At 38.7% G+C, this 25,356-nt stretch overlaps 1 protein-coding gene across 1 annotated transcript in view; it reads right to left on the reverse strand.

The window, feature by feature from the left end:
• Window positions 1-6,046: 6,046 nt before the first annotated feature.
• BMP5 (bone morphogenetic protein 5) overlaps window positions 6,047-25,356 on the reverse strand; it is a 134,994-nt gene continuing 115,684 nt past the window's right edge. The window contains exons 5-7 of the mRNA XM_056116892.1: window positions 14,810-14,886; window positions 11,804-11,914; window positions 6,047-7,986 (exon numbers count right to left, since the gene is read on the reverse strand). Coding sequence (XP_055972867.1) covers window positions 7,837-7,986; window positions 11,804-11,914; window positions 14,810-14,886 — 338 coding nt within the window. The 3' untranslated portion in view covers window positions 6,047-7,836. The remainder of the gene's footprint in view (window positions 7,987-11,803; window positions 11,915-14,809; window positions 14,887-25,356) is intronic.

The raw sequence follows: 25,356 nt of genomic DNA on the forward strand, positions 1-25,356 counted from the left end.
GCTTTTACCATTGTTCGGTCCCAATGGAAAACCAGCAGGACCGTACTACTGTGCAAAAAGGGAGACATCCACAACACTGGCAACTATCACCTGATCTGCCTATTGTCTGTCATCTACAAGTTGTTAACTCGAATCATCCTAAATAGGATTGGCAGAACACTAGATGAAGGACAACCATGCAAGCAAGCAGGGTTCCGCAAAAGGATTCAGCACCATCGACCATATCCACATGATAACCAAGCTCATTGAGGTTTCTTGGGAGTTCAAGATGCCGCTCTGTCTAACGTACATTGATTTAAAGAAGGCCTTTGATTCTGTTGAGACGGAAGCGGTCATTGAAGTCCTAGCCAATTAGGGCACTCAAACACAATACATCAGGATCTTCCGTGAGCTGTATTGCAGATTCACTACCAGGATCTCACCATTCTACAAAGAAATAATCATCAATGTCAAGAGAGGGGTTCGGCAGAGTGATACCATTTCATCGAAACTCTTCAGTGCCATCCTCGAGAACATCATGCAACGACTGGAATGGGAAGGAATGGGAGTGAAGACAGATGGTCGGCTACTATACCACCTCTGCTTTGCTGATGACATTGTTTTAATAACACCAAACATCAGCCAAGCGGCACAAATGCTGGCTGACTTTGACTGTGAATGTGGAAAGGTAGGACTACAGCTGAATCTTACGAAGACAATGTTTATGAGAAACAGCCTCGTTCCTGATGCCCCATTCGCTCTCAACGGAACGACCATCTCCGAATGCAACAGCTATGTGTACCTAGGTCGAGAAGTCAACATGACAAATGACCTGGCACCCGAGCTGCGCAGGAGGAAGAGAGCGGCTTGGAACGCCTTCAAGAGCGTCGAAGAAATAGCTAAGAGGAAGAAGAACCTCCAGCTCCTGGCACATCTCTTTGATTCCACTGTTCTTCCTGCATTAACATATGCCTCGGAGACCTGGGCCCTACTCAAACAGGATGAGAACGCTATTCGGGTCTCCCAAAGAGGAATTGAAAGAGCTATGCTTGGAGTATCATGTTTCACTCATATGAGAGAAAGAATCCAGAGTTTTGACCTCTGTTGAAGATCAAGAATCAGGGATGCTGTCACATTTGCCAAGACATCAAAAATCAGATGGGCTGGTCGTGTAATGAGATTTAGAGATGAGCACTGGACTAGAGCCGTTACTGACTGAATTCCACGGGATGTCAAAAGACCGCATGGCCACCCACCTACCAGATGGTCAGACTTCTTCATCAAGATCATGAACGATTGGTTTGAGGCTCTTCGTGTTCCTAGAATGAACAGACGCCATTGGGCTACACTAGCACGTGACAGGGACAAATGAAGACATTACTGGTGCCCGCTTGAGCAAATCGACAATTAACGGGAAGTCAAGTGATCAAGTGACATTAGTATGCTTAGTAAACTAGTACTTAGATTTTACTTTCTGAGAAATGTTCAGTAACTTAACCAAAGTTAAACTTGCAGAGATTAACTGGAGGGATTTAATGGGAGTTTACCTCCAAGTAAACTCTCTCAGGACACAGAAATAACCTTATCCATAAAGTCATAGGACTATTCATAAAGTCATGCTTCCTCATATGTAGACATTGGGCATGATTGAGCCGGTAATGAAAACCGATTCTCTTTTATTGCTAGTACCTTCTATCTCTAGGGATAATTTTGCTAATCTTATATACCTTTAAATGACATTATATGCTGATTAATGTCACTGGCCAAATCCTTTTATCTTAGGATAGATATTCGTGTGGGCTTCTCACTCAGAAGTTAAAATGCCAAGGTAGGGGTGGAATAGGGGCTGCAGGGAGGGAATCTGGGAGCATTGGTGGAGGGAGTGTCTCGAATTAGTCTAAGATACAACTCTCAGTAACTTTGTAAATCAAAGCTCTTTAATCAAACTTAAAGGAAAAAAGTTAAAATTCCTACAATCAACTCATGGTCTGGGAGCAACTCATCCCATATTATAATGAAAATAAATTCTCCTGTTTACTTGGGTGCATGTAGGCCACCAGATACGCCCCAACATGCATGTACTGTGAGAATGCTCACACACACACACAACTCTCACACACACATGCACACAGAGGCACACACACATGCATACTCACACATACATGCATACACACGCACACATGCACACACGCACAGACGCATACTCTCTCTCACACACACACACACACACCGAAATTAATACGGCAAGCTGCTTGCTATTCATTTCCATGTAATTTATGGAACATTAATTCAGAAAAATTTATGATCATTTTTAAGGAATTAGAATAAATGAATGAACATGGTAGGATTTCTTTGTCTTCCAGTGTGTAAGGAGTACACGTTTTCTTTCCCAAATAACTGTCATAGCTGGTATAATGTGATGCATAACTCAGAAATAAGAGTGTGGCTGTGGTTTATTGGAGGGATCAAGCACATCTGGTTCGGTATATTCAGCTTTTTTGAAGGAAGTAGCAAATGAGAAGGGCCTTTGGGAATCAGGAGAGTACCAGCAGGCAGAACGCAGTGAGGCCATTTCCCTAAATGGAAAATTTTTATCAAGACCTGGAAGCTGAATTAGTGTAGTGGGGATACAGGAAGTAGCTTCACGTCTTTTCCCTTAAGAATAGCCCTTGGAGTTTAGTGGGATATCAGTCATTGGAACAATTATATTGAATAGCCAAGATTTTTCAAAAATTCCTCTTTCTCATATCTCTGGACTAAGATAAGAGATATCTCATATCTCTGAACTAAGGCTTGTGCTCTCATATCTACTTTATTTCACTTGCTAATTGAAGCAATGTTAGGAAGGGTTGGTCAGACCTACAGGTGTTGTCTAAGCAATACTCTGGTCTCTTTTCTTTCCGTTATGCAATTTTAGATCCACCAGTGTCAATGACCTTTCAGGGAATATCTTTCTGAGCTAAGACAAAATCCCTTTGATTTATCAGTTTTAAGCCGAAAAATTTAAGTCCTAACAACTTTTATGAGGAGGAAGACCAACAAATGAATAGGTAACAACAGCATATTCTTATATTACAAAAGAGGGCACTGTAATTTAGTTATACTCTTTCTGAAGGACATATTCTGTTTATTTTGTACTTGTACATCTACAGGAAGGGCTGGAGTGATAGCACAGCAAGTAGGGCTTTTGCCTTGCACGCGGCCGACCTGGGTTTGATTCCTCTGCCCCTCTCAAAGAGCCCGGCAAGCTACCGAGAGTATCTCACCCACATGGCAAAGCCTGGCAAGCTACCCAAGTGACGAATTCGATATGCCAAAAAACAATAACAGCAAGTCTCACAATTTGTTGTGAGACGTTACTGGTGCCCGCTCAAGCAAATCAATGAACAATGGGAGGACAGTGCTACAGTGTTGCATCTACAGAAAGAAAAATTTGTTCTGATATACTTATACATCATGAATTTGGCCTTGTCATGAATTTGACCTGACTCAGCATACAGTTTTTAAAAGTGGGTGAAATGACCAATCATAATGTGTTTTCTGTTTGCTTAAAAATAATGTATATTCTGCAGTGTTCTACATGTTCATTAAGTTATCCTTATTAAAGAGAACATTTGCTCTTTTTCCATTGATTTTTTTTTCTTTTGTAAATATATCACTTAATAAAGAATTGTTAGGGCTGGAGCGGTAGCACAGCGGGTAGGGCGTTCGCCTTACAAGCGGCCAACATGGCCGACCCGAGTTCGATTCCTCCGCCCCTCTCGGAGAGCCCGGCAAGCTACCGAGAGTATTCGATATGCCAGACACAGTAACAACAAAGTCTCCAATGGAGACGTTACTGGGCCCGCTCGAGCAAATCGACGATCAACGGGAGGGCCTTTACTTTTACCTTAAAGAATTGTTAAAATTTTATACTCAATGATGTATGTTTAAGGTTTTTCTTGTCGTTAATTTTACTTCTTATATTCCAAGACAGATACTGCCTTACATATAAACCTTCAACTGCGCCTGGAATTTTAGATGTACCTATTTGAACAGAATTAGGAAAATAATTTCTTACCTCCTACCATTGGCCTTGTGGCTTGAGATAGAGTTTTCCTAATTTGGGCTTTCAGCATGGCTCACTGTCAGGGAAAAAAAATACTATCTACCTTTTTAAGTAGGTTGATTTATGTTTCCCTGTATATTCGTAGCCACAATGAACTCGTGGCAGGGGCGACAGTTTTCACTTCCCACTCGTGCACCCATTTTGGACCTCTCTGACACTCATATGTAAACTGAATCATAAATTCTGACATGGGGACATAGGGACAGCAGTGAAATAGGTCGAGTGAGAGCAGAAAGAGAGTGGCTCAAAGAGAAACTCCCCAGCAGAATGGGCCCAGGGTACCTCCCCAGGGCACACAGAGAATTGCCCACTCAGTATCTTACTCTTTGACAATCCTCTGTTTGCCACTTTGCATACCTTAAGCCCCATGCAAACTGCTCAGCCAAGCTCCAAGTGAAGAGAGTGTGTGAAAGGAGAGGTTCTTGACCTTTATCAGACATCAATTGAAGGAAACCCCATGCCTTAGCTTTCCACCCTTTCACTCCTTTTCTCCCATAAGGTGCCTATTAACTCTGCCGCCTGCTTGCGTGTGTCTTACTCCCAGTCTCTTTGGACTGTCTCTGGACAAGAACCCATGTGCTCCAGGGTCCTCTGTCCTCACTGTGGTATGAGGAGGCCTTTCCAGAGAGTGGAGACTAGGTGCTTTCGGGAAGCTGAAACAAATACTTAAAAGTTGCATGTTTTAAAAATTCTGAAAATTCTTTGAAATTTCAAAATCGATCTGTGCAATCTACATCTTTAAAAAAAAAAATACATCCCTATCCTGATACTTTCAAGCAATATTTAACAAATAGGACAACCCACTTTGAAGTAATTTTTACAGAACCTTTATTCCCTTTTAATTGTTGATTTGATTGCCATAGATTGTCACTTTTCCTACTTTCCCTTCTATTATTAAAAAAAAAACTGAATTTAACCGAACATGATAAAAAAAATTTGCTATATAGTTAGCAATGCGATGCTTTCTTGCTGAGATGGCCCCACTTCACTTCTAACTTTAAAAAGTTGCAGGCTCCCCCTCATTCCTCTCATAAGAAAGAAAGAAAGAAAGAAAGAAGGAAGGAAGGAAGGAAGGAAGGAAGGAAGGAAAGGAGGGAGGGAGGGAGGGAGGGAGGGAGGGAGGGAGGGAGGGAGGGAGGGAGGGAGGGAGAAAGAGAAAGAAAGAAAGAAAGAAAGAAAGAAAGAAAGAAAGAAAGAAAGAAAGAAAGAAAGAAATCCTGCAAAAGAGAAAACAGAAAAACAGGTAATCTGAGATGGAAATTGGATGGTTGATTGAGCACTTGACTGGATGGTTATGAGGCAGTTACTTGTGCTTGAGAATGCGGATTTCTTCTGCCTTGAGTGGAACTACAGCATAAGCTAATTATTCACTGGAAACGTCTCGAGAGATAATATTTGCCAGACCATTTACGACCCAGGGCTCTAGCTCAGATCTGATGCCAGTGTAACAGAACTTATGAAAGGACAGTTCTTTCACTGGAAAAAGATAACTGAATTCTCTTGTATTTTCTTGTATTTCTATTACGATCATTTATTTTGCTTAGTTTTAAAGAATTTTAATATTTTTGATTTATGTCTTTCTTTTTTGAAACAGGACTAGGGCCACTTTACAGAGCAGAACATATATAAAGCATAAAATACTTATAATACCCCCCCAGAAAACTTTAAAAGTAAAAACACCTAAGGAGTTGATACTTTGTGAAACTAAATCAGATAACTTTTATTCCTAGTAGCAGCATTAGTGTCACTAAAGTGATGTTAGGAATTTGCTCTCATTGTTAAGATGATTAGGATATTTGCATATACAAACGTATAACATGTGCAGATATATGTAATTTGAGAAAATAAAAGTAACGCAGCTAATATTTCTGAAATTAGAGAGAACAAATTATATATTTTCTCACCCTAATCATATATTGCTATTTTAAAAATAACTTTATTGCTTTAATACATTAAAATACTTAATTCATAAAATGATCATTTATTCATTTAATAGTGAGTTATTTATTAACAATACAACTAGTTTGGCAATTAAAAACAAAATAAAGAATCGTATAATCCAAAAATATTTTACATCTGATATACTTATAATCTTATTTTATGACATACTTACAGTTTGCATTCCTCTTAAATAAAGAGCCAAATCAAGGAGCACATAGAAACTAGCATTATAAGTTTAATATATTTTAAAATATAGAAATATATTTAAACAACACATTTAAAGAATAATATAATAGTCTTCCTTTTCAATTCTTACAATGGTACACCTTTAATTAAAAAATATATTACTTAACGTACTCCCAATATAGTTATCAACTTTTCTCTTAGCTTAACCATATTTTAAAACATATTGCAATAAACCTGAATTGCTAACAACCCCATAGCATTTTTGAAGCAACTTCTGATACAAATTTATTTTAAAAATCCCAAGGGATGATTAGTAAATGTTTTATGAATATTTTAGATAACTGTAAATAAACCTAAATGGAGGCATAGTCCATCTACATATCATTCTTCAAAAAGTCAGTGTGTGTTAATAAAAAAAAAAGAACTTAGAGGCAGAGAGAGAAAATAAATTAATTTCAGAGGGAAGGGCACACATGCACATACATAAACAGAACCTTCTCACTTGGAATTATTTGTGCTTGGAGGAAGGTTTACAAAATCCCCTTACAAAATAAGGTTTTCATTGAGCTCATTCTCAAAGATATGAAAAATGGATTTCAGCTGTTCTTTCGAAATGGCAATTCTGTCAAAGCCATTCTGGGATTTTTGGTAATTTCCTCCAGTTTAGTTTCAGTGCTTTTACCCTAAATAAAATCCCTTGTATCGCATCAATCAGCAAACTCAGTTTTCAAGTGGAACTGGTGAAAATGCTCCTTCCTGAGCCATCTTTGCTCTGGTGTTTTTTATACTCAGTGACTCTGGGGGAGAGAAGTAGACCAAACGTAAACGTTTCTTTATCTTGGACCATTTTTAAATTTCAGGGGAAGCGCAGCAGTAGTGTTCTAGATAGTGGGCAGGCATGATTTATTTGAGGTAAGAAGGTTGTCCTGGAACTTTTTGTATGAACTCGGAAAATTATGAACATAGGTGCAAGCTCACCTCACAGAATCCCTGAAGTGTTGAGCTCTTTGTAAAATCTACAACCCACCAGGCAAGAAGTAGCACGCTAGCGTCCCACCCATTCTGTTCAAGCAAATAGTTAAAACAGTGACATGCAATCTTTCAGCTGCTATGTTCTGCCTACAGTTGACTATTCAAATCCATTTCAACATTTTACTTTCTCTAATGAAACAAAATCTGTAAAAGAACTCTTGATTTAAGATTTTTGTTTAGGTTTTTTTTTAACTTTATTTAAAAATAAATATGTCATGGCTTTAATTGGCACAACATAACCAAATGCATTTCAATTTCCTTCCACAAAAATTTAAATCAAGGGAGTACTAATTTCAGAAAATTAGATAACAAAATGTTAATTAGAAACAAAAAGTTGAAATGGCATTGAATAGGCTGGGTAACCAATTGTGAAATGCAGTAAATTATAAAATATATTTCAATAATAAGGTATCCACAAAAAAAGAATACATACCTTTAAATAAATAAAAGTGACTATATACATGGTATCATACATAGAGATGAAATGAACCACACTAATTTTACAAAATTCCCCTGTTGTCTGAAAGCAGTGTTTTTATTGTAGTCATTACCTTAATACAGATTTTTCTTATTAACGCTATTGTTTAATCTTAGTGACAGCCACAGGAGCGCACTACCATGTTTCTGTATTTTTTCAAAATAACATTGGAACTATCATCAAAGTACAGCACAGAGATGGCGTTTAATTTGGTCGGAGCACAACAGGGTTTGGGTACATGGTCAGGAAACATCAGATGAACCTGAGAATGGAAACAAATGTTTTGTTTTGTTTTTTAAAGAAATAATGTCGACATTTTGTCTGCAGCTTTAAAGTAATATGCTCGCGTTATCACTGACACCCAGCCGTACCCTTCAGCTCCCACCCTTTCTATTTATGTAGGACATAAAGAGGGAAGAATACATGCTAAGACATTCACATTTAGAATCAACCAAGTCGTGGCAATTACGTGTTGGGGCCTGGAAACATATTCTACCATCTAAGAAAAAAAAAGGTCCCTTGATGGAATATTTAGTGGAAAATTTCCCTGGCATAAAAAGACAAGGCAACGAACCACGAGTGGCGTATAGTTCAAATGACCATTTTAAATCCTTTCATGAGACCCACAGGATGAAAATGAACATCACCACCCGACTGACCGTAGAAATATTCGGGCTTAAGAATTATTTGTAAAGGGTATTTAACAACGAAGCATTAAAGTTATGCCCACTTTTAATTATCTACGGTAAAGGAAGTATAAAAAATCACAGCAACCTAAACCCTAGGTACAATCGAAGACTTGCTTTACAGCAATGATTTCAATTCTTCTCCACAGAATTTTTTACCAGATTGGCAGAAGTTTTAAATCCCTCAATTTTCTCTCTTAAAAGGAAGGGCCAAAAAGCAAGCTAAGTCAGAAGCAAGAGTCAAGATATTTCACAAACTGCATATTCACTACTCACCCCTATTCCAGACCTTAAAAAAAAAGAAAAAGAAAACCAACAAGGTAGAGAGAAAGTGAAAAGCTTAAATAAAAGGTTTATACTCATTTTGATCAGACTGGAAGTCTGCCTGATTTGCAATAATTGAGAAAGGAACCAGAACGTGGCTTCCCTTCCCACCACCCAGCCCAAGCCTTTCCCCAAAGGGGCTGAAGGGAAGTACCGCTGATGACTCCCCAGGGGTCTACAAAAAGCAAATGCAGACTCTTTCGAGTTTGGCTGCACAAAGTCCTGGCTGAAATGATATAAGAGCCCTGCATGCAGACAGAAACAGCAGGAAAAATGAGGTGAGCTGACATGAACTTGAAATTTCCTAAGACCTCACAAAACTAAAAGTTGGATGGCTTCGACAAGTTCAGACGCAGCCTGGTCCCTGGTCAGCTTCATCTTCCATGACCCACACATACATGATTGATAACCCTCTGTGTCAATGGCCTTGGCAGCCCCACGAAACAGTCACTGAAAAAATGGATTGTTCTTGAATGGTTTCTCAAACCTATTAGTCACAAACATGCTTTTTCTTGAACAACAAACATTCCTGTCTTGTTTCACATCCTTCATAGAACAAACGTGGAAAGTGCACAGTGCCAGAAAAAAAAAAGGGGGGGGGGGAAGACTTCCCATGGACACTTCGAGTTTGGCGATGACTTATGACCTATATCCCAGGACAGTGATGCAGAAGTGAGGTCTTGTTCCAAATCTATGTAATGTTTTTTACATTTCTTTCCTGACACAGCCTTCTAGACTACAGCCCTGAGAGCTGACAAAATGGAGATGAACATTATGAGAGAGAAAAGAAAAAGAAATCAAAGAGAGTGCTTGAAGTATTTTTTTCCCAACAATTAAGCATTGTTTGCCTTAAGGAACATTTGCTGTGTTAGATATAAACTGAAAGTTAAAAAAAAAAAAACTTTCTAAATCACTGAAAGTACAATAAAATTTTTTTTCAAAAAGCAAGATTTTCTGAGAATTGAGTGGCGTGTCCCCATAGCTAATGCTGGTGACCCTCACATCTGCCCTGTCCCGAAAGCTGTCCCTCGGAGATGGGAAGTGGCAGCACTGCTCACTCACTCGATGGACGTCAGGTCACTGTGAATGTCTATGACCCAGGACAGAAGCCAGACTTGAGGGATCGTGTCTTCAGCACCTTCCTGGCAGAGCATCACTGTGCTGAGCACCCAGGGTGAACATGCAGGAGCATCAGACCCTACAGCTCCCCGAGAATGACGGAGTGCCCACTTCTGTGCTGGTCGTTTCTGAGCGACTATTATTCCAAACATCCATTTTCCTGGGACCTGCGGGGCTCAGGTGAGCTGAAAGTTGGTTTCCTTCTGCTGCTCTGCTGTCCCCTAACCATCCAGGCTCTGGAAGCTTCTGGAATGGAGGGCTCTGGCCACTCCTGGGCTTGCTGAGGAATGGGGTGAAATAATGAGGGAATCGCAGAAGTCCTGGCCTCTCATTTCCCTAAACCCACCCCATTTTCTGAAGGAGCACTGCTATATCTCAAGGGTAGTACCGAAAGACAGGGGTCGGAAGCCCCCAGAGACCTGGACACCCTAACACTTGCAGGTCCGTGGGCGGTGGGGAGGCACAGGACTGGAGCTAGTAGCTGTCTAGCCATGCCCACCTGCGCCTGAACCTGCCTCTCAACCAAAATGTGCAGAAAACACACATTGATTTGATTTGTTTCTCTCTACTCCAAAGTTCTCTTCAAAACTTTCAACAAGACGAGGGTTCTAGCAGCCACAAATGTGAATTGTGCCTAGCAAATTCTGAGTGACTCCAAGGGAAAGATGCAGAAAACCATCAGGTCACCCATGTCTCCTTGCCTCTCAGTCAGAAGGTAACTTACCTTCTCCATCAGTGTTCCAAATTAATTTGGAAAAGAAGTAACCCTTTGAAGAGTCAATTCCTCAGAAATTCAAATAGTTCACTTTTCTTTGGGTCCTAAACTAGTCACACCCACAGAGATAGATTTTTTTCTAACAGTTTTTTTCCTCCTATTGCCGTCCACCAAATACCTTCCATTATTAAGTTCTTAAATATGAAATTATCTGTTCTTTTCCTTTTCCACTAAGTATACATTGCTAAAATATTATCACTGATACAAATAATTAGTTGGAATTATATCAAATAATCTATTCCCCCTTCTGAAGCCTCTTCATTTCCAAGATTACCCCTTGCCATTGTAATGAGTCACACACCAAAACATAGACTATTTCAGACTCTTAAGATTCTCACGAGCTGTTATAGGAAGCACATCCTCACTTATGTACCAGGAAGTCCTTTTATACACAAAATTATCTTTTTTCACAAGAATAAGCTTAGGTTAGTAGAGATAAAGCACCTGAATATTCCTCAGTGTGGAAGTGACTAATGATGATTACTTTCTAGCTGGAAGATGACCAAAATTTAGGATCAAGAAGTAAAGGTGAATCTGCTGTGTATATTTTACATAGGTGAATTTCTGTAAAAGCAAAGAATATTATGGGGCATTCTTAAATAATTAGAATAAAAACTCTCAACTGAAATTCAGTAGAGTTGGTATTTAATATTTTCACAAACTTGACTGATGAATTACAAAGTCTCAAACAGTCCCTGGAAGCTGGGTGGTGAGTCACCCTGGAGAATGAAGAAATTAGCACAAATGACCTTTTCATGTGATTGTCCCAATATTCCACCCAAAGATTTTTCTTATTCTGGAATCAGGGTTAGAGATTCTTGAAACCAATTTGAATCTCTAAACTACACCCAAAATTGCCACTATGGCTCTAAAAAAAGAGACTAAGGGAACTTGGAAAATAATACACTGATTAATAAGTATCTTTCTTTAAAATAAGTTATATTATACTAGCATCATAAACTATTTTTTTTTGCTTTTTGGGTCACACCCAGCGATGCACAGGGGTTATTCCTGGCTCATGCACTCAGGAATTACTCCTGGCGGTGCTCGGGGGACCATATGGGATGCTGGGATTCGAACCTGGGTCGGCTGCGTGCAAAGCAAACACCCTACCCGCTGTGCTATCACTCCAGCCCATCATAAACCATTTTTAATGCTACAAAAACAAAGCGTACCAGAGTCTGGACTATGGCATGGTTGGTGGCATTCATATGAGCATTGAGTGGGAACGAACATTCCCCGTCACAATAAAACGCAGCATATCCTTCTGGTGCTATAATCCAGTCCTAAAATGCATAAAAAAAGAAAAAACGACATCAACACAATAAAAACAAAACATTTCAAAGAATATTTAAATACACTTATTCTAGATATATTTCCTCTTCTTGGTCTAATGATTATTCTAATAGAATATCCTCCTCCAAGCCCTTATTTTTAAGTTGTTATTTTTAAATACACGTTACTTTTAAGTTGAAGTTTACAATAAATATATAAATATTTCACAAGAATTGTCTTCTGTAATATCTCCTGAGATTGTTATAGAGGATATTTGTAATACAAATTAGCCCATGTGTTCGTGAATAAAATCATAATTATGAAATAGCTTTATTGTTTAAACAGGAAATGATGAACTCTGGAAAGTTCAAGTGAACCAGAAAGGAAAAGAAGAATAAACATAATTTTAATAATTCTAATTACTTCCAAATAACTAACCCTTGTTTTAGAAGCCTGAAAACCTCCTAAAACTTTTAACAATTGTTTACTATGCCATTATTTTCATTCACATATTAACTTGACAGTCTCTAAAATAAATGTATTAGCGGTGTATTAAAAAGAAAGAATGAAATGAAAATTGCGAAAAAATTTTAGGAAGCTAAAAAAACAGACATATGAAATTGTTGCCAAATTTTTTCCCCTTCCAATGTACAAATTTGTTCAAGCATTAAATTATTTAGCTACTAATGCTGTTTTACTATAAAACATATCCCAAAAGTTTATTATAAAATTATCATATTAATTGTTTATCGTAAAAATATTTTATGTATGGTTTACATAAAATATTTTAATATAGGTACCCTACATAAAAAACATTTTATGTAGGGTTTACACACTACAGTTCTTGCATCTAGCAGAGCTCCTCCTGCTAATTTTTCATTTAAGTCCCAATAAAATTCTGTGCTGGGGGCTGGAGAGAGATACCAGGCCTGGATCAGGGCGTTGGCACGGAGCTCACCGCATCCTGGACCCGTTGGCCAAGGCCCCCCGGAGCAACCCCATCCTGTCTGCGTGGGGCCCATCCCTGATGGCCCTCCTGGCAGTCCCCTGCTGCCGCTCGGTCACACACTGTTGCTGGCAGTGGGCAGCGGCCAGCGTCCATGTGCTGCTCCCTCCCAAAGGCTACCCCAGCTCAGCTTCACATGCTTCTCTACTGTTCCTGTAGCTCTGAAGGCTGATGCTCCCCTGCAACACCCCAGCTCAGTATTGACTGTGGCACTTCCCGGGCAGGGTCACTCTCTGTCCTGGGTCACTCTCCGCTGCCACCCTTTCCCATGCCCTAAGAGCACCATGACCCATCCAGCAGTTAGAGAAGGGGCAGTAGAAGCAGAGAAGTAGTGACTGCTTTTGTGCACAAACATGTTGTGGGCCTTAAGGACTCTAACCTCACGTGGTACTCATTATTGTTTAGTTGAGTGGCCATAGGTACACAGTTCCAGAGCTGATCCTGACCCCAGGGTACGTTTCCCACCACCAGTGTCCCCAGTTCCCCTCCTGCCCCCACCCCCATCCTAGCCTGCCTCTATTCAGATACTTTTCTTCTCTCCCTCGCTCCTCTCTATCCCTCTGTCCCCCTCCCTCTCTCTTTCTGTCCCTCTCCCCCTCTCTATTTTGGCATTATGGTTTGACTACAGGTACTAAAAGGTTATCATGTGTTCATTTCTGTCATATCCTATTTCTAGTGTTGTCACTGTCCTCCCGTTCTTCATTGAGTTGCTCCAGCGGGCCCAGTAACATCTCCATTGTGACACTTGTTACTGTGTCTGGCATATCGAATACGTCTCGGGGAGCTTGCCAGGCTTTGCCGTGCGGGCGAGACACTCTCGGTAGCTTGCCGGGCTCTCTGAGAGGGGTGGAGGAATCGAACCTGGGTCAGCCAGGTCAGCTGCGTGCAAGGCAAACGCCCTACACACTGTGCTATAGTTCCAACCCAGAATCTACTTAGACAGTTTATTTTCTTTTGGCTAGTGTGAAAGCAGTGTATCTGGAAAAAAATTTTTGAAATGTTCGTAGTGGGGCTGGAGTGATAGCATAGCGAGTAGGGCATTTGTCTTGCACAAGGCTGGCCTGGGTTCGATTCCTCTGCCCCTCTTGCAGAGCCTGGCAAAGTACAAAGAGTATCCCACCCAGATGGCAAAGCCTGGCAAGCTCCCTGTGACGTATTCGATACGACAAACACAGTAACAGCAAGTCTCCCAATGGAGATGTTACTGGTGCCCACTTGAGAAAATCTATGAGCAATGGGAGGACAGTGCTACAGTGCATAAAAATAATTAAATTTGAATTATTTCCCAATAAGATGCTAATATTCGATATGCCAGACACAGTAACAACAAAGTCTCCAATGGAGACGTTACTGGGCCCGCTCGAGCAAGAATGCAAAATAATATAAAAATTACAATTAAGTGACTTTTATTATTAACATGTGACTTACTCATCTATTCAATACAAACTTTACAGAGCCATTAAAACTATCTGGTCAAATCTTCCTTTCTTACCCTGTTTGTGAAACATATGTAAAAGACAATGATGGCATTTTTACAAGAAACATTTTTTTCTGAAGATCTGCCTTATAAACAAAGACATTTTACTTGAGGGTTCGATTTCCTTAGACAACTATTTTGGAATCATGGGGAACAAATGGGGTTAATCTGAAAAATAATGTTAAAAAATAAGTGGAATATTTAAACAACACCTTTCCCCCTTCCTTGTCTTCAATATTGTTGTTTACTATAAGTTCTGGCAATTAGATTCAAATGATAAAAGAGTAAGTGGCATCTTAAAAATGCAAATACTGAATAGTCATGTCCAAGCCAATTGATTACTGTGTTGGGAAAAAGATTCTGAGGAACTCAGGATATACATACGAAAGCAGATATGAACTTAAGCTGATTCACTATTCTTACCTGCCATCCCAGATCCCGGAAGCTCACGTAGAGTTCATGCTTCTTACAAGCTTGTTTTTGTTCACTTGTATTGTAATCTGAAGATTTTTAAAAAATTAGAGTTTAAACAGTGGAAGCTTATCAGGTACACAATTTTTATTCTGTAAGATAACTGGAAAAAAGTTTAAAAGGATATATTTGAAGTTATAAAATGTAAGTTTTAACCTTAAAGCCAGAATCACAAACATGGATATCAGGCAAGTAATTTATCCTATTCTTCCACAAGATATTATAATACTATTCAGCTTGTGAGGTTCCAATAATGATTTGATTCAATCCCCCTTTGTGATAGCAGAGGGCCTGAGGCCAGTCAATCACTGAATATCAGTTATTCAATGAATATTCACTCCTTTATATTCCAACAATATTTAATATACATGCACGTGTGTATACACACACATTTATAAATCAATTAGTTCATACAGTAATCTTTTTGATATCTTCCATGAGGTAGACCTAGGAAAGTATCATTGGAATGTAAGAGTTGTTCGTGCTTCGAGGTTACTCCTGGTTCAGTACTCAGCGGTCACTCCACACTGTGCGTAGGGGCCCATGCAACACTGTGTAGCAAACCCAGCATCTCACATTCGAAGCCCGCACACCTGCTCTTTGAGACATCTCCCAGCCTTTTGTCGATCCTATTTCAATAACTGTCTTTAATTTAGGATTCCAATGTTGGGGTTTTGACCTTCCCCTGCAAACTAATGTAACCTGTGGATGTCTCCATTCTTGAGTAATTCCTGCTTTCTGGGTAGAAGCAAAACACAATTTAGTTGACTGATATTCTTTATCATTCCACTTCCAGTCTTCCAAAAATGTACTCTTCTGTTAAATAGCTAAAGATCCCCTACCGTCATGACTCGAATGACTGATCCTGCCCAAGCATCTCTCCCCTGAATTTCAACAACGTCTTCCCTGCTTTCCCCCTTCCTTCTGTACACACTCACTCCCCACCCATAGTCCCACTAAAGTCACCCACTCCTCTAAGTGGTTTCGAAGGCTTTATGACATTTGGTGTCATTTCCGACCACCCTTCCTCCTCTTCACTTGACATTTACCAGGATGATCTTCCATCTCCTACACACAGGACATCTTTTCCCCATCTTCGGGTCTTCATTCTCAAATTACCTATGCCGAAATTCAGAGTGATTCACTGGATAGCTCTACGGCTAAAGCCATTTACTTGTTTACTGTATGTATTAATTCACATCTGTTTCCCCTTACTAGAAAATTCTCTTGTAAGGCAGAGAGATAGTGCTGCTGGGGGGCGGAGAGACAGTACGGTGTTTGCCTTGCATGCAGTCAAACAGGGTTCAATCCTCAGCACCCTATATGGCCCACCAAGTCTCGCCAGGAGTAATCCCTGAGCAGAGCCAGGAGTCAACTCTGAGCACCTCCAGATGTGGCCCCAAATCAAATATATATGTAAGTATATAAATATATATAAATGAAATATGCACATTGTTTCTCTCTGATTCACTGATATATCCCAAGTGTTGGATTCAATGCCTAGCACATTGCAAGTATTCAATAAATAATAGAATAATAAATGAAAATATTTCCTCAGAGTGTTCCACAAATGATTTTCATGGGTTTTGGGAAATGATTTGAAAATCTACAACTGTTTATTACTTATGAAAAGGATAGTGGTAAATACATAGACCCAATCTTGCAATTAGGTTGAGCACAACAGTGAAGAAACAGAAATTTACCAAAAATAAATCTTCCTATGTTTTCCTCTTGGAGTATTTCACTGTTCATATGAAAAGCATTCTGCAAGATAATCTATTTGGACTGTATCCAATATAAACTTTGAAGGAGGGAAAAATTTAGGATGAGGGAACAAGCAAACACTTTACTTTTTAAGAAGACAGCTAAGTAAGTGAATAAAAAAGACAGCTTTTCCCCGTTTCTATGTATAAATTCCACATAAATTTGACAGTCACCTCTGAAAAAAGAAATGGAATATTTTACTATACAGAAGCAATGTGTCTTCAGGTGCCAACTTCCAGTTAAATTATCCTCAACCTCTAATGAAAATATAAACATATCAAAGATCCAATGGGCCCATCTTAACAGGTCCTGTCATCTGCCTTTTATAGTTATTTCAACTATTTATTTAATGTCAGTCTAGAAAACATGATTAAATATTTCACTCAGAACCTTTTCCCTTTCTGGACACGTTATTCCAACAGTGCAATAGCCTTGACTTTAATAAATTTAATATGCAGGTAATGTTAGGAAAGAAAGGAAAGAGAATTTAACTAAAACTTGGTGGTCTTATTCTTTAGGCAAACTTCAAACATACAGTAACAATAAGAACAGTTAAACAAAGTGGATATGTTACCCAAACTATGTTTAGAGCAAAAAAACATTTGACTCTGGTGTTAGTTTAATTTCATAAACTTTCTGATACTTAAATTTGGGGGGTTTGAGCCTCCTAAGTAGTGCTCAGAGGTCTCTGAGATCACACCCCTGATTCTCCACTAACTAGTCAGTGGTCCAAAGAAAGGTCATGAGGCACCAGAGTCCACACTGGCCACGCTGGTAGTGCCCAGGGGCATCCACAGCACATGTGGCAGTGCTGGAGGCTTTCAGGGATAAAACCAGCAATACTTGGGTGTCCTTGCCGTGAAAAAGAAGGATAAGGATTGGCAACATGCAAGACATGCAACTTAAATCCTGTAGCATATCTCTGATCTTAATACTTGGAGTCATTTTTAAGTCTGCTATGCATTAGACCAAGTATCAGCACAGTTGCTTTAAAAAACAGCAAATATTTTAGGTTATAGTATCTCCGTTGAAACCATTCTACTTTGCTTCTTTAACAAGAAAGCAGTCATAGAGTACCTACAAATGAATAGATGTGGCTATATTTCTATAAATCTTGCTAATGGATGCTAAACTTGATTTTAGCAATGTTACTGATTTTACATGAAACAAAAAAATCATCTTTTGAGTCTTTGTTCAATATTTAAAGATGAACAAACAATCTTATCAGCTGGGACATACAAAATCAGGCAACTGGCTAGTTTAAGCTTTCAGATAATACACTGCCAACCACAAAAATAATTATTCACTTTTACTTAATTAAAAACATTGACTACAATGAAAAAATGAATAAAAACATTGTAACAATAGCACCTATAAGTGCACATGAAATGTTGTAAGCTAGGCATATGATTTTTGAATTCTGTGTTTATAAAAAAGAAAGTTAGTAAAACTTAAAAGTTAAAATATATCTATTTCATCTATGTGCTTTCCATGCTGACTAAGTGATATATACATATAATATACATATAAAGTATGTTTATATGTATATGGGTAATGAGCAATGAAATTTATAACAGAATCTAGTTCCAAGAATATGATTTCATACAATGTCAGGCCCATACTATATGCTCATTCTGTCCAAAATAAAAATTAATGGATACTGAGTAAAGTAAACATTGTACCCAAACCAGCAAAGTTAGGTTTACTCTAAATGGCTGAAGGAATAAGCTATGAGAGGATGGGCAAGGAAATTAGATCTAAATCTTTATTTAAAAAATACTGGTTTGCAGCTTCCCTTAGGATAATAAAATAAAATAGACATAATGCTACTGTCGATGAACCTACCTACAGATGAGAAGTTGTATCAGAAACTATTAAAATTTCCTGGTACCACAGCTAACAGTTAAATAATATGCTTACATTCCTCAGCCATAATAAAACTTTTATTTAAAAATTATATTTGAATTATATTATTCAAATTATATTTGAAACTCTAGTGTCAAAATATTAAAAGCATTACTCTAGTCTCTAAATATGAAAAGTAAATACTAAATAAATTTCTTTAAGGTGGGGCTGGAGCGATAGCACAGCGGGTAGGGCATTTGCCTTGTACCTGGCCGACCCGGGTTCGATCCCCAGCATCCCATATGGTCCCCCGAGCACCGCCAGGAGTAATTTCTGAGTGCAGAGCCAGGAGTAATAACCCCTGTGTATCACCAGGTGTGACCCAAAAAACAAAAATAAATAAATAAATACATTTCTTTAAGGTAAAATTCTAAAAATAGAATAAGTTTAATGTAAGGGTGCAATTTAAAAAGGTATTTTTGTCTGAGAAGAAAAAAGTCAGAGAGTAAAAGACATGGAAATTTAAAAGTAGTAGAAAATTAACTCCTGAGATTTATGTAAGGTTTTAGTGGTCTGTCCATTCATCACTGAAATCACCAGATAAATAAACAGATAAATAAATAATAAATTAACTTAGCTATGAAGGTGAACTTAGATATTCAAATATAGGAGCAGAGAGATAGTACCAGGGTTAAGGTACTTTCCCTGCATGCAGTTGACCCCAGGTGGGCTCCAAACTCTGCATATGGATCCCTGAACACCCCCAAAGAGACCCTGGGCACAGCCAGTTGTAGCCCTAAATGCCAACCTCCAAGAAAAGAAAGCCAAATTAAAAAAAAAATCTGCTTAACAACATAATATTTTTCTTTAAAAATTTTTAGTAGGTCTTTTCGGAAGCAGAGCAATAGTCCATGGGCTGGATGCTGCCTTGCAAGAAGCCAGCCCGCGTTTGATTCTGGCACCCTGTGTGGTCCCCGGAACCTGTCAGGAGGGATCTCTGAGCTCAGAGCAAGGAGAAAACCCTGAACACTTCTGGGTGTGACACCCTCCACCATTTTATTTCCTCTCAGGTCTTTTAGAGGATAAAAGAAATACGTATCTGTAAAAAAAAAAAAAATCAAAGTAGAATTTGCAACTACAGCAATTGTTAAAATAAGCCAAATATGATGGAATGTTTTATTTCAAAGTAGAAAAGATTTCAGCATTCTCCCACTTAGTTCTCCAAAAGAACATTGCTAAAAAATCAGCACCTTTAATTTCAACTTTTAAATTAATTTTTAAAAATTAAACAAAGATGTAAGAGGCAACGACACAAAGATGCCATCAGACCATTCAGTGGTACACAGGTTGGAAGGCATTGGTCGGAGAGAATTTGTGATTAGTGCCAAATAATAATCTCTCCAAGATGAGGAGCATCTTAAACTACTAATAAACTCCGTGTGACCCCCATCTTAATCGTCACGTCCACTGCATTTCTCACTGGGAATGTGTGCCCACCCTAGTAGAAATCACTGTTATTGACTTCTCAGGAATAACAGGTTTTGTCTGTGTATGCACACGTGACATGAAACAGACACCATAAAATAACCATGATCTGGTTTCCTTATTTCACTCTGCTCTGCAGAACGTCTGCGTGGACGATCCTTTTCACACTCTTACCTCTGAGCTCACTGACATAAAAGCCCGTCCACAGATCTGTGCTTCTAACTGCTTGCCAGACATCTCTCAACTAAAGCTTCCCAGATGCCTCGTACTTATTCCTTTTTCTTTTGACTCACACAGACACATTGCTTCGTACTTTGGTTTGAACAGTATCACCAAGTGTCTACTGATCCAAATCTAAACAGTTACTACGGATTCTTGATTCCCAATCTTCCCCCCAACCTTGCCCCATCATATTCTACGTTAAATGGGTCTACAAAGCTCATTTCCAATCTAGCTAACCTACTTCTGAAAGTTTGGTTACTCAATTCCCCATCATACTCCTGTTAGTGTCCAGGATAGTACTTCCTCCCAGGATAAAGCTTCTCTGATAAGGAGCCAGTCCTTCATCTCTTTCATGGAACTGCTGTGGCCCCTGGGCCATGCGGAAGGCACTAATGCTTCCTTGGAGGCTCCATCGTGATATTCCTCTAGCTTTCTTTTCTTTTTGGAGCTCTTACTTCCTAGCCTTCTTGAATAATCCATGCTCATAACTCTGCCTTTTCCCTATTCCTTCCACTTACTGTTCAGACTCTAGGGTACTAATCAATCCACCTTGCTGGTTCCTTCCCATGGATTTCCTGGCTTTCACTGCCTTTCTCTGCAATCCCAAGCACTGCCAGGATCTTCACTGCTCAAAATAGTAAACTGGACTTTTATTTTATTTCTTTATTTTATTTTTAGTTTTGCTTTTTGGGTCACACCCAGCGATGCTCAGGGGTTCCTCCTGGCTTTGCACTCAGGAATCACTCCTGATGGCGCTCAGGGGACCATATGGGATGCTGGGAATCGAATCCAGGTGGCCACATGCAAGGCAAATGTCCTACCCGCTGTGCTATCTCTCAGCCCCTGAACTTTTTTTTTAATTTATTTCCTTTACTTATTTAATCTCCTCACTTCTTCCTCCCCTTACCATCAACATTCAGGAGATCTGGGGTACTACCAGTGCTTCTAGGCTCTGGGGCTGGATGTCCAGTGCAAGGGCCTGAGATGTGAGCTGCTGGGCCCTGCGGAGCTGGGGATTTGGACCTGCACTTAGTAATGTTTGAAGGACCGTGAGCTGCTGGGAACAGAACAGATAGGGAGTGCACCTAACTGCTGTACTATCTACTGGTCCTAGTCTGGACTTCAGTCCTATGTAGTCTTTGGATTTCCTCTCTTGGCATTACATCTTTCGTTCTGATTTTATATTTAACCTTGTAGCTATTTGTTTAGTTAATTTGGTTTAAGGGGCATACCCAGCAGTGCTTAGGACTTACTCCTGCCTTTGTACTTAGGAATCACTCCTGGTGTATTCAGGGGACATTACAGGATGCCAGGAGTGGGACTCAGGTTAGCCACCTGCAAGGCAAGAGCCCTACCCACTGCACTATCACTGTGGCCCTATTTAACCTTTTAAAATGAATATCTTACTATGGCATGCCCTCCTTCCAGTGATCTACAAAGATACCCTAGCTCCTGGTCATCACTCAACTACATCATAGCAATCTGGTTTTCTTGCCTAATTTTTTGATATCACAATTTTCTTGCCCAAGACACGTGAACTCCAGCCCTTTGACATCGGTACATGACTCTGTAACTATGCATATTAGTCTAAATAGTTTTATTTACCTCTTCATTTCTGTAAAATATAGTTTCTTATCCAGTTTACTTGGCCATACCCAGGCACTACTTAGGTGATCTATATCTATCTATCATTGGGCTGGAGCGATAGCCCAGCGGGTAGGGCATTTTCCTTGCACGCGGCCGACCTGGCCAACCTGGGTTTGATTCCTCTGCCCCTCTCAGAGAGCCTGGCAAGATACAAAGAGTATCTCGCCTGCACGGCAAATGCCTGGCAAGCTACCTATGAGGTATTCGATATGCCAAAGACAGTAACAACAAGTCTCACGATGGAGATGTTACTGGGCCTGCTTGAGCAAATCGATGAGCAAGGGGAGGACAGTGCTACGGTGCTGCATATTATGTATCATTAAGCTACCTTATACTTATACACTAAAATAACTGATCTTCCAATAAATATACATTATCTTTTCTATGCTTTTAGAAATGATGTAGGGATAGGAGGCACAGCTCACTGTGCTCAAGGGTGACTCCTGAATCTTTGCTCAAGTCAGGACTCTCTCCTGGCAAGTCTTCAAGGGACCATATGGGGTACCGAGGATAAAAGCCAAATCAGCCACATGAATTTTTTAGTTAATTACTTTACAAAGCATGTGGGTTAGGTGCCAGATATGGAGCAAAGCGATAAGGGTGCTTGCCTTGCTTTTAAAGGCAGACCTGGGTTTGATCCCTAGTACCATATGCGATGCCCCAGCACTGCCAGGAGAAATGTCTGTGCTCATAGCCAGGGGATGCCCTGAGCACAACTTGATGTGACCCTCCAAAGACCCAAGATGAATCATGTGAGTCAGAAACATTCTCATACTTGCAGCCTTGCAGGATTTTCACTGCACCACTGACTTTGGGACTCCCACTGGGAAACGCTAAGAGGGGCAGGATTATGCTCTGATACAAGCACCACTGAAGATATTGTAGCATTTGAAAAGAATGAAATTCTATTTTAAATGATTTAATATATTGTGAAAATATGTAAAACAAGTCATATGCTATTTTGGAAAAGGTTACATGTAGAGATTAAAGAATCAGTGGTTGATAGGCAAAGGGGAGGAAGACAGAGGCCACTCTTTCTGGACATGATGGATATGTGACCTTACACATTGGTCTAACCAACAGAATTGACAACACTGAGACTGACCCTTATAAGGGACTTCGGGAAATGATTATTTCAATGCAAGTCCATTCTGAGGAACTAACATGTCATTCTGGTGAGTGATGTTGATAATTTAAGAGGAAATGCATGAATGAGAACAAGGGAATAAGTCTCTGTACTTTTCTCTTAATTTTGTTGTGAAATTAAAGAAAAGCTACTTTTAAAATATCCCTTAAAGATATATATATAATACATGTAATAAAAATAGAACAAAAATATTTTTTACAAAAGATAAATATATTAAAGAGTCAAAATTCACCAGTATCATTCCATGCTGTTATAAGTTTATCAGAGTAACCTATCTCAAAAAATTAGGTGAGTAAGGGAGAGCTTCAGCTTTACCATTTGATTTTTGTAAGTAATGCAAATTTATATTAATTATCTAATAGAAAATAAAAAAGAAAGAAAGAATTCAATTAATCCTTATGATTGTATTAATATATTTTGCCTAAAGGCATGAGTTTACATTGATTCCACTAGGAAAGAGTAAAGAAGAAATGGAGACTATTTCCATTTTACTGATTTTTCAAAGACATGTCTTAAGAAATCACCATAGTTTTAAATAAGAAAAACAGTATCTGATTCATCTTAAAAATCCTTCATCTCAAACATACAAAAGGAAATTTTTCAAGTATTTCTGCAGTCAACCATGTCCATCTGAAGTCTACTTGACTTGTCGGTTCTTCCAAATTCTGTGACTATTTTTCCCAGCACTAGGTAGTCTTTGAACAGCATCTGAATCACAGTAGGTTTTTAAAATCTTATTGTAGTGGCATTATATCAGAGAGAGTTCAATAAAATTTAGCTGTTACATCTATTTCCTTACCACCCTCATCCCAAGATTCAAAAACATTCATTGTGATGCTTTAGCATGAATTAAGTAATGTCTTCTGCACTGTAGATCTGCTCAAACTTCTTGCCCCAAACCTGAAGGATAAATAGGGATTTTTTTTTTTGCAGAACATCTAAGAACAGTGATTCTGGTCATATGTATCTGAAAAGGGAACTTTTTCACATATAGTCAATGCATTAACTTATTCAATAAGCATCCAGGGGTTCCTATTTAGTGATCGACACTGCTTTAGGTGTTTCCTTTCTTAGTAGTTTGGAAGAAAGATTAAAAAATGTTGACAAGTTTCTTGGAGGGCAAAAATCTTGGAGTAGAAAATAAGTAGGGTGATGGAAGTAAGAATGTCCTAAACTTTGATTATACTTCGCTAATTTCTATATTTGATGATATACGTTGCAAAAAAAAGTGTAATCAGACAAATAATACACATATGCAGTGTATTTAAATTTACACTTTCCCTCCCCACTGACCTGACTCTTAGTTCTGGAGTCTTGCACAGTATTTTATTGTAAAACTAGTACTTGTTATTTATATTTGGATAATTTTAAAATTTCACTGGCATTTCAAGTCCCCTACGTATCAAATTTTGTGTTTATACTGGCCTTCTCTTTCCTTAAACCCCTGTCTGTTAGGTCAAATCCTACCAGACTTCTTTCCATCTGCTTGATTACTACCTATTGAAAGGTTAAGTCTCACCGACACAAACCAGCCACTTTCTTCCTTCTCATTATCAAAATATGAACTTGTTCCAAAACCATCTACCACATAGTTCACAGAAATGGTTGCCAATTACAAAGTTTTCAAAAGAAAATATTAGTTTATATTAGAAAAATTTTGCACTCTAAATTGGCATTAGGGAACTGGTGAAATTTTTGTGATTTCTACTCCATGTGTTTTTATTCATCGCTAGTAATAGAAGTTCATTTGTTAGTTGTAGTCAGGAAGAGAAGATAAACAGAGTTCACCAATAGGGAGAAGGACTTTGATTCAGAGAAGGCCCGCCTCTGCCAGAGTGCCTATGAGCTCTAATAATAAGCACGAGACTTACACTTTTTCCTTTGTAATTTCCTCAAAAATTATTTACTATTCTATTCAAGAGTTAACAAACCATTTTCTTAATGCAGTCTGCTACACTAAATTAAAAACATTTCAACCAACTTCAGAACCATTCTACATGAAAAGAAAAATATATAACTTTGACAGACTAGTATTTACGAGGAAGAAAAGGTCTTAGAAAGCTACTTTTCTCCATCTTTCATATTAAGCAATTACAATTTTTGCCAAACTAAATATCTTGAGAAGGCCTTTATAAAATAGCTCTGTAATAAGGCACTAATATCATATTTTACTTTCAAATGACAAAGGCAGTGCAACTTATTTGTTGGAAAATTATTTTAAAATATTACTTTATATGTATCTTATGATATAATATAATGCATTTGAATATAGAAATCTTTACTTCTGTTTCTGTTGCTATATACAGCAAATAGTATTTCTTTAACTTGTTTCTCCTGGTTCCAATAGGAGGAACATTCTAAACGTTCCAAAGAATATTTTTGTGAAGTT

Source organism: Sorex fumeus, unplaced genomic scaffold (assembly GCF_029834395.1).
Source record: "Sorex fumeus unplaced genomic scaffold, SorFum_2.1 ptg000033l, whole genome shotgun sequence".
In the NCBI taxonomy this organism is placed as follows: Eukaryota; Metazoa; Chordata; class Mammalia; order Eulipotyphla; family Soricidae; genus Sorex; species Sorex fumeus.